Raw genomic sequence first — 9,454 nt, forward strand, 5'->3', positions numbered from 1 at the left:
TCCCTTACTAACTAGACTGCAGCCGGTCCTTGAAGATTTTGAATCAGGTCCGTGCATCCTCAAAGACCCGGCCCTTGCATCTGATAGCCATATACACCGTTGCTTCAAGACCCAAAAAGTAAGGACTAAGTTATTTGATGCCGAAATGAACCCTTTTCTACTACTACTCTGTAGTTATCCCGAGCAATTTTTTTCTCAAGCGTGGGGTAGACGCCGAAAACTTTTGTTAGCTTAAATCCTTTCAACCGCTCAGTATTAGAAACCGAACCCCTGAGACGATAAAATTTTTCTCGCCCCGTTTCTTATAGTCTCCTCGCCGGCAAATGATTCAGGCCTTGCCAGCTTTTCTGTGCTACGCTGTTTCGCAATTATTTAGAGCTCAGGATTCAGGAGCAGGAAGCGTTGGATGAAATAATAGTAAACATTTGAAAGCTCTGAAAGACGGCATGTTCCGGATTTTGGCTCTTCACGCTTAACCTAACTAGTACCCAATTCTTTTGGATAACGAACTTTTTTTCGAGAAGAGCTTGGGGCAGTCCGAAGACATTGAATAATCTTGATATACAAAATTTATCTCTATATTTGATCATCAGAATGTCTAGAAAAAGACAGAGAGAGCCGCGCACTGTTGACGTAGAGCTAATTGAGATCTTCGAAGATCTTGCCAACGAGAGCGAAAACATCAGGCTGAAAGCAGCTCAGTCATTGCTCTTGAAGCTCTCACCAGAGAAAGAACCAAATCGCGAAAGCGTAGAAAATGTGTTAAACCGCCTGTTCCGTGGCTTAGCTAGTGGCCGAAAAGCTGCTCGCATCGGCTTCTCAATTGCACTCACAGAAGTTCTCTCGGAGCTTTTCGTGGCTGATCGTAAATTGGGACAAAATTTGGGCATCGATTTTGACCGTGTGATTGAGCTCCTCAAAACACGCACCGAGATTGGAGGCAATGTGTCTGGTCAGGTAAGAGTACCAGAATGCTTAGTTCTTGCTTATGCTGACTGCTGTCGTAGGAGGAGCGGGACCATTACTTGGGACGACTCTTCGGAGCTGAAGCGTTAATTAAATCCGCTGCCCTCTTCCCTCCAACGTCTTCGATTGAACAATGGTCTCAGATTGTGGATATGATACTTGGTTTGGCCCAAAAAAAGTCATGGCTACGTGAAGAATGTGGGTGGATTCTCAATGGCGCCGTGTATGTGTTGGCGGCAAAGCAAGTTGATAAGAGCTATGCGGAAAAGCTCGTCCAAAAATTATGTGAGAGTAATATGGCAAAGACATCCGAAGGCGTGGCTATTTGGATATCTGTACAGTCGTTGTTTCCGACGGCGAAACTGGTGCAGGGGATTTGGCGCGACGATGACCCTTTGCACTCGAAAGAGAAATCAACTTTAGCAAAAGTGCTCAGGGAGACTGTCACACAAGAGGACAAGAACAACAACCAACAGAATCTTCAAAAGGGTATGTGGACATCTCGTGTGCCCTTTGCCTGGAACGTCGTTATCTCCAAACTGCTTGCAGCCCCGCTGGAGGAATCTGGGAAGAAACGGCTCAGTTTTGGGGCTTTCTGGAGCGAAGTCGTCGATGGTGAGTAACGGATTCTTTGAAAATTCGGCAATGCGCGAGTATTTCTGACAGGCACAGATGGACTTTTTGCTGCGTCTTCTTCGGAGGAACGGAAGTTCTGGGGCTTCAATATTTTCTCCACGGTCCTCCACACTGCGTCGGATGAGCTTATCCCGACAATTTTTAGCAAGAATCTTTTGAGGTGCCTCATCAACCAGCTTGCTAGCTCAGCGAGGTACCTCCATGGAGCAGCTCAAAAAGCTGTAAAAGCAATCCTTGCGCGGGTCGAGGCCGACCCCGACCTAGCCTTCCCTATCATTGTGCAGCTCCTCTCGGAGCGAGGATCTCTCAATTTCGACCAAGTTACGAAAACAAAAACAACTGAAAAACTGCTGTCCTTGGCCAGCAACACTGGTTTGAAGCAGATCATACCATTTTATCGCAGCCTTGCTCTGCGCCCAATTCCTGCGGATGCAAAGGCTGCAGAGGCCCGTCGACAATTTTTAGCGGACCAGCTGCTTTCTACCATCCGCACGAAAAAGGCTACCGCCCAAGCTCCTGCAGCAGTGGAGAGCGAGGACTGGGTCAATCAAATTCTAAAGTTCTTCGTCGAGCTGGGATACTTTGCTCCTATCGAGGCAGCGTCCAAAGCAGATGACGCCCCGAACCCACCTCTGTCGTCTGTATCTCAAAGTATGTTCCGTTCACGGATATCTTCTATATTGGGTCACCTCATATCTACACGGCCGGGGCTTCCCTATTTTGTCGTGCAGGTTCTTCAGTCCCAGAAAGTGCTTGCCGGAGGGAAGCTCCTCTTCGACGCCGATGAAGACGTCGACAAAACCCTGCAGCGTGCTTGGAAAACGGTTGAAAGAATACATTCGAAGGTATGTTAGATCTGCTCCTACTACGTACGGTTATGCACTGTTGTCTAAGATGGATTGGATTTGGAGAGAGATTGTCAGCTAATTATTTCCAAATTGAAGGCTTCATCATCGAAGGAAAACAAAAAAGCCCATCTCGGAGCACTTGAACTCTTGTATTCGCTAACCATCCTCCAAGTATATAATGGCGAGGCGGACGCTGTCTCCCTCTTAGATGAATTGCGCATATGCTACGAGAGCCTTGTCAAGCGAAAGTCGAATGATGAAGATATCGACGCATCCCTGGTTTTGGTTGAGGTACTTCTCAGCTTCGTGTCAAAGCCATCACTCTTATTTCGGAAACTGGCACATCAGGTCTTCTCAAGCTTTGCCTCGCAAATTAGCGCAGAAAGTTTGGAGTCTATGACCAAGGTTAGTAATTAGCGTCAAGACGACTATGGTACACAGGACTAATACATACAAAAACAGATTTTGGAGACCAAAGAGAGCCTGTCTGGGCAGCAGGAGATGTTCGATGAGAATGTAGACGAAGAAGGTGATGAGGACGAAGAATCTGATAAATCTTCGGAGGGCAGTGCCGAGGATGACGATGTAGAGGAAGTTGACGGATCTGATGTTTCAATGGAGGACGCAGAAGACGACGATGACGATGAAGAGGAGGAGGATGAGGACGAGGAACAAGATGATAATGAGGCGGATGCTGATGAGCTGGCTCAGTTCGACGCTAAGCTGGCCGAGGCTCTTGGAACGCGGCCAATCAATCTGGAAGATGCGGGAAATGACGAGTCATCCGACGAAGATATGGATGACGATCAGATGATGGCGCTGGAGCCGCATCTCGCCAAAGTCTTTCAGGAGAGAAGAAAAGCCAGCCAGCACAACAAAAAGAAGGAGAAGAAAGATGCAAAGGAAAACATTATCAATTTTAAGAATCGCGTCTTGGAGCTTATGGAGATTTTCGTCAAGCAGCAGCACACTAACCCGCTCGCTTTTGACCTCATCCTGCCTTTGCTTACGCTCATTCGTACTACCACGAGCAAGGTGGTCTCCGACAAAGCCTGCGGCGTGGTTCGCGAATACGCCAAGGCGTGCAAAGGCAAAGACGTTCCTGCGCCATCTGATGTCCCCGCCGCCTGGAAGCTGCTGGAACAGGTCCATGCGGAAGCAATGAAAGAGGCCTCCCATGCCCACAACACTTCCTGTAGCCAGCTAAGCATCTTGCTCGTGAAGGCACTGGTGGCAGATGATAGGGAAAACCTCAAGCGTGCTCTCCTTATTTACGCAGAGACACAGACACGCTGGGTACTTGAGCAGAAATGCCGCGTTCAACCGTCATTTTTCACCGATTGGCAAAATTGGTGCACGTCTGCAAAGAAGCAGCTGCAGAAGTAGAAGTAGAATAGACGTATAAAACAGGACCGGACATCTCTGTCGACAAGGTTTTCACCATGGAATATTCGTTGTCATCACGATTTTCCATTTCTTTCAATGCTGGCTTAAAGTGGCGCAATCCTACCGATTGATGCCGCTTCGCGACTCGAGTTCTATGCAGAGACTCCGTCTCCTGAGGCTGTCTGTTTGAAGGAGTGAGCAGTCTACCTCTCACTTCGAGGGAAATCAACCGCTGCATATGCGCGTCGGCTCAGCCAAGCAGGAGAATCGAGGTAGCCCGCGCGCCTGGGAAACCGCTTGTCGAACGAGAGGCTTCTTTCTTATAATCACAGCAAAATTCCCAGTAAATGTGATATATCTCTCATTTTAACAGTCCGAAAGGCTTATCCTTCTTTTCAAGTGCAGTAATGCAATTAGCTCCGAAGCATTTTGGTGATCGTGACTCGTGAGCCGCAGGAAGATTCTTGGTTGAACCGGTTCTCGTCAGATAGCGCCCTTTCATTTCTTTGAAATTCGGTGTGCAATATTTATTACGAACGATCGGAATTTTGAATCCTTTATTTCGAAGGATCACTGTTCTAATGAAATTTTATTCCAAGCACATCAAATTATTTTATTTTATTTTTATTTTTATTTTGAATTTTTCCCCCCCACTGTGAAAGGGAGTATTTCCAAGTTAACATCTCAGCAACCACGACTTGAAAATGCATCCAACAACATGCCGCCTTGAACAACTTTTACATTAAGGAACAGAACTATGTTGAGATGCAAGCTTTTACTGATCCTGATCCTCAGGGGTTTTCCCCAATAAATTATTGATCCCAACGGGAGTGTCCAGTCAATTGACTCTGTAGGTAAGCCACCTTAATTGGTCTGCTATACCAAGGATCTCGGCAACTTTGCTGCCGGTAAAACTCCGGTATGGCGGTGCAGCGGGGCATCCATGACGAAACGACAGCTATGTGTCAAAATTCAGCCAAGTGATGCGATGACGTTTGACGTGTCACTCGTGATGCGAATCGGACCAGAAGGTCGGCATTGGGGCCGAGCATAGGTTTTCTAGTAGGTCATTGTCCAAAAACAATGGGCAAGATATCTCATACCTCACCGCGATCGCCATGCAGCGACAAATTCGGGTCCGTCGGTTGTCGGCCTCAACTTTGGGCCGAAGGGAGAAAATTCCAGCGCTGGGGAGGAAAGACTCAGCTAGAATTTTACGTAGAGGGAGAACGAATTCAAACCCTTTACAAGGCGATGTTGGTTTTAACGACGCTGCAGATAATGTTGTGCGACTGTGTCTTGCATCTGCCTTGTCGAGTAAGCCCAAACCTATAATCGTAACGATTAATGAAATGGCCCCCAAAAGGCAAATTTTAAAGTGCGTTTGGCTTGTGCTTATTGCATTCAAGCTTTGGTTTAGCACGAGCTCTTTGCTAGGGAACGAGGGATGTACCAAGGGTCGTCTAGGGACCCTGAAGCACTAAACAGGCGGGATGAGAATAAGCAAGCAAGACAGGAGTATTTCATGACTCCATGTAAGCCAAGCCCTCATCGCGACAAGAAACGTTTAAGCTTTGGCTATGACGAATTGCTTGTGATCACAAAGCGGCTAATTTGCCGTAGAAACCAAAGGAATAACACTTCAGACGAAGAATCAAGCCCCCACTAATTGCTGTCTCTCATCACACGAATCGAACTTTGAGGTTCGGATATTCATCCGAGCAATTCCACATACTACGTAAGTCCCAAATCCACCCATTCCATCGCTCTCCCAAACTCAGGCACAAGTGAAGCTAAATATTATCAGCAAGTAAAATCATAGTAATATGACATGCAAAGGGATCATTAGAAACGACGAGATCTCAGATGAGAACAAGAAATCAATGCGAATTTTGCAGTCTGCATGGGTTGTGGATTCGAGAGGGACTCCGCCTGCTAGAGTCCACAGACCCGCAAACCCCAGAGCTATGACAGGCTTTAACTAGATCGGCCTCTGTCCCTTTGACTACAAGCATCTCCTAATGTATCGAAGTAGGGGGTAAATGGGAGTGTTGGGAATTGTCGATACCGAAATTTCCGAATTGGGTGGTCTCCTGATCCAGCATCATTTGTACAACTATGCGAAGAAGAGTCGGGGAATTGAAAAGGGACTGCTGCGAGTAATGCCCCCACGCAATGACAATCACATCCGAAAAGAGATATTGCTACGAACATATATCGGGAGGGGGTTGAGGCCTGAAACTGCAGGAAACGCTTCAATTTCCTGCTACGGATGTGATCCGATGGGCCCGGATCACGAGATGGTCCGTACTACGAAGCTTTTCAATTTCAGGGTCCGAAGGGTCCAATAATCAAGAAAAATTCATCCAATTCATTCCCCCCAACGCCGTGTCGGACACTTTTTGACTCAGCTGAAATTCCCCTGACTGTTTATTTTCATTGACGATTCCCAAGGTGGAATTTCTCTCCGTTGGTTTACTGGTGGAAATTGGGGCCTCTGAGGTCATTCTGTACCATACTGTCGGGTTTCCACGTACGCTCCCCCCTCCCGAACTTCAATTCTCCCTAATCTTTCACTCTCCCTGATTATTCTCTTCGGTCCTTTCTCGCTCCCCATTGAGATTCTAACTTTCGGAAGAAAATCCCTTTGTCGCGCGCTAGGAACTCACCCCTGCCTCAATATTCCTCCATCATGGCGGCAAAATATCGGTGTGCTGGTCTCTTTCCAGAATGGTCCGAATGGTCCGGGCGAGTGCCACCCCCACAGGAGCTCCTCGCCGGCGGCCTTGCCATGTTTGAAGCGCCCAGATAATTTCCCAAACACAGCGTTGAATTTCTCAGAATTGGACCCTGAGAAAGACCTGGCAGGATAAGGAGGCCTACGTCTTTCGGCCGCCCTCTCGGACGTCGGATTGTTAATCACTAAGCAGCGCTGCCCCAGAGGACTCAACCTTTCAATGGGATCCCCAATTTCCGGTCTTGCCCATGAAGATCCATTCGAGATCCTCATCCATGTACTATTCGGACCTGAAGCCCGGGACGAGTCGATGATGAATTGCCGGCAAAATATCCGCGACAATGCCTGGCCACGAAGAATTTTCGCCCTGGTTCCTGATGCCCCAGGGTTATACCGTCAATCATTGAATCTTTTCTGTCCCAAATGCCATTTATTATAAGAAGGGTCAGCATCATAACCTCTGGAATTGTCTTCTGCGCTTAAGCAATGAAAAATATCCAAGCATTCATACTTCTTTTGCAGATCATTTGTCTCCCATCTCCAATATGTTTCTGGCGAACTTCATACCTATCTCAGTATTGCTTGCACAAGCGCTGGCAGCTCCTCTTGCTACGTTGAAGCCTGCGAATATCACGTACAAAGGATATACCGATCCTGAAGGAGAGGTCGAATCCTTTCTGAATATCAAATTCGCACAGGACACCAGTGGTTTCAATCGGTTTCGACGACCTATCCCCTTTCAGCCGGAGCCCAACTCTACCGTGGACGCTACAGTCAAGGGTGCAGCATGCCCGCAACGCAAAGTGCCCGTGCCCGGCCTCCCATTCTTCCATAATGTAACCAACATATCCGAGGATTGTCTTACTCTCCGTATCAGTCGTCCCGCCAACCTGACAGACCATGCGAAGCTGCCAGTCATGGTGTGGATTTATGGAGGTATGGTCATCTTGGCGGTGGCACTTCCAATTGAGCTCACTAACTCTGCATAGGTGGAGACACCATTGGTCAGATCTACGACGAGTTATATGATCCAACAAACCTTGTCAAAGAGGCTGCGGCCAGGGATGCTCCCATCATTTATGCCGCCGTGAACTACCGAGTGACTGGTATATCCACACAATCGACCTCTTTTGCGAGTAGACTGACTGACACCGCTAGCCTTTGGTTTTGCTGCTTCGCCGGCTCTGGCAGATGAAGGCAATCTTAACGCAGCTTTGCTCGACCAGCGTCTCGGTATCGAGTGGATCAGAGAAAACATTGCGACCTTTGGCGGTGACCCGGGCAACATTACAATTTTTGGAGAATCCGACGGAGGTGTGTACACTTCTCGACTACATAACAGTGGATTAAACTAAAGGGTCATCAGCCACGAATGTTGGTCTGCAGCTTACTGCCTATGGCGGAAAGCGTCATGCGCCGTTCAAAAGAGCAATCATGGAAAGTGGCTCGCCGGCCGCTGACCCTGGAGGTAAGCTTAGGCCAAGCCCCGATTTTACGTACTCTAGCTAATAATTGAATGCCTCAAGTTGCAAGCCAACTGGCATGGAATGCTACGGATATACTTGCAGAACTTACCAACTGCACAAGTCAAAATGGCACCAATGTTGAAACTCTGAAGTGTCTTCGGTCGCTGCCCATGGAAGTCATATTGGAAAAAGCGGATGAGGCTTCCTTGGACCTGGTGCCTGAATCAGGTTTCGAGACTTTGTAAGGTGCACTTTCTACTGGATCAGATTCAAGTTTGCTGATGTGTGCTTAAGCTTGCCTACCGTCGATGAAGATTTCATTCCTGAGGCACCGTCAAAGATGGTGCGCGAAGGACACTTTTACAAAGATATCGATGTCATCGTCGGATGGAATGAGAATGATGGTACCATGTTTGTCAACAAGACGGTCTCTTCTGACGCCGAGGTGGCTGCACAAGTCAAGACGTACTACCCCGGCTTGACCGACGCGAGCATTTCCTACATCCTTGACCTCTATCAAACTTCAGATTTCTCAGCAAAATACGGCATATCGGCTCAGTACTACCGACTTGCTCAGATCTGGCGAGATGCGGAATTTGTGTGTCCATCGATAGTGCTCGCCAACCAAGTCCATCAATACGGTGCGCGATCCTACCTCTTTGACTTGAATCAAACCCTCTACGATGAATCGGACCCGGCTCTGCGTGCCGACTGTAGTAAGTATCACCAAACTCAGTCATGGGATTTTATTTTTTATACTTTTTCCTGAGACGCCATGCTAACGGTCGTTCCATGATATAGCTATGCATACCTCTGATCTTCCATATGTATTTGACACTGCCTCGACATACAAAAACACTACCCAGAGCGATGATGAGCTAGCGAACAACATGTCGAATACATGGGTGATGTTTGCTCACACTGGCTCTGTGCCGGGATCCTTGAGCTGGCCCCAGGCCTACGAAAGCGCACACAACGTGACGTTTCCAGAGACGGTTGATGTTCGCGTTCTGGGCGGACACACCTCTGGAGTGGCCCGCGTGGAAGAAGCATTTGAAAACACTGGCCTATTGGAAAATGAATTACTGCTTGAAAGGTGTTTCTTTTGGACGAGTGAAAAGATCTTTGCCCAATTACGGACATAAGGACTTGTGCAAAGCAAAGGAGCACAGAGACTCTTCCTCGCTTGCTACTCGTTCCTCATCTTTGCGCGTGGAGTTGGTGATTTGGTGTTTCATGGCTTTGGACGGGAAAAAAGTTTGAGGATGTTTTGATGAGGTTTTGAAAATGGAGGTTCTTGTCAAAAAGAGTACTGTACTATTATTTAAGATTCTCTATGTGTATTACCATCTAACGTATACCAATTTAATTCTCAGTCCCGAATAAACATGCGCCTCATATGATGAGTCAAGGAC

General features: G+C 47.6%; 2 protein-coding genes across 2 annotated transcripts; both read left to right on the forward strand.

Annotated features, from left to right (window-relative positions):
- Positions 1-594: 594 nt before the first annotated feature.
- On the forward strand, positions 595-3,836 carry L228DRAFT_239398 (DNA polymerase V; the record flags this gene model as incomplete). The annotated part of the gene is made up of 5 exons (XM_018331140.1): positions 595-957; positions 1,008-1,581; positions 1,639-2,447; positions 2,547-2,855; positions 2,913-3,836. 5 exons carry the CDS (start codon positions 595-597, stop codon positions 3,834-3,836), a joined length of 2,979 nt encoding a protein of 992 aa, XP_018187987.1.
- A 3,282-nt stretch (positions 3,837-7,118) lies between these two features.
- L228DRAFT_277754 (alpha/beta-hydrolase) lies at positions 7,119-9,454 on the forward strand (the record flags this gene model as incomplete). Its single annotated transcript, XM_018335633.1, has 7 exons — positions 7,119-7,509; positions 7,563-7,679; positions 7,732-7,887; positions 7,940-8,041; positions 8,100-8,280; positions 8,334-8,755; positions 8,841-9,454. 7 exons carry the CDS (start codon positions 7,119-7,121, stop codon positions 9,182-9,184), a joined length of 1,713 nt encoding a protein of 570 aa, XP_018187988.1. The 3' UTR covers positions 9,185-9,454.

The sequence above is a fragment of the Xylona heveae genome (assembly GCF_001619985.1).
Source record: "Xylona heveae TC161 unplaced genomic scaffold L228scaffold_6, whole genome shotgun sequence".
Taxonomy (NCBI): domain Eukaryota; kingdom Fungi; phylum Ascomycota; class Xylonomycetes; order Xylonales; family Xylonaceae; genus Xylona; species Xylona heveae.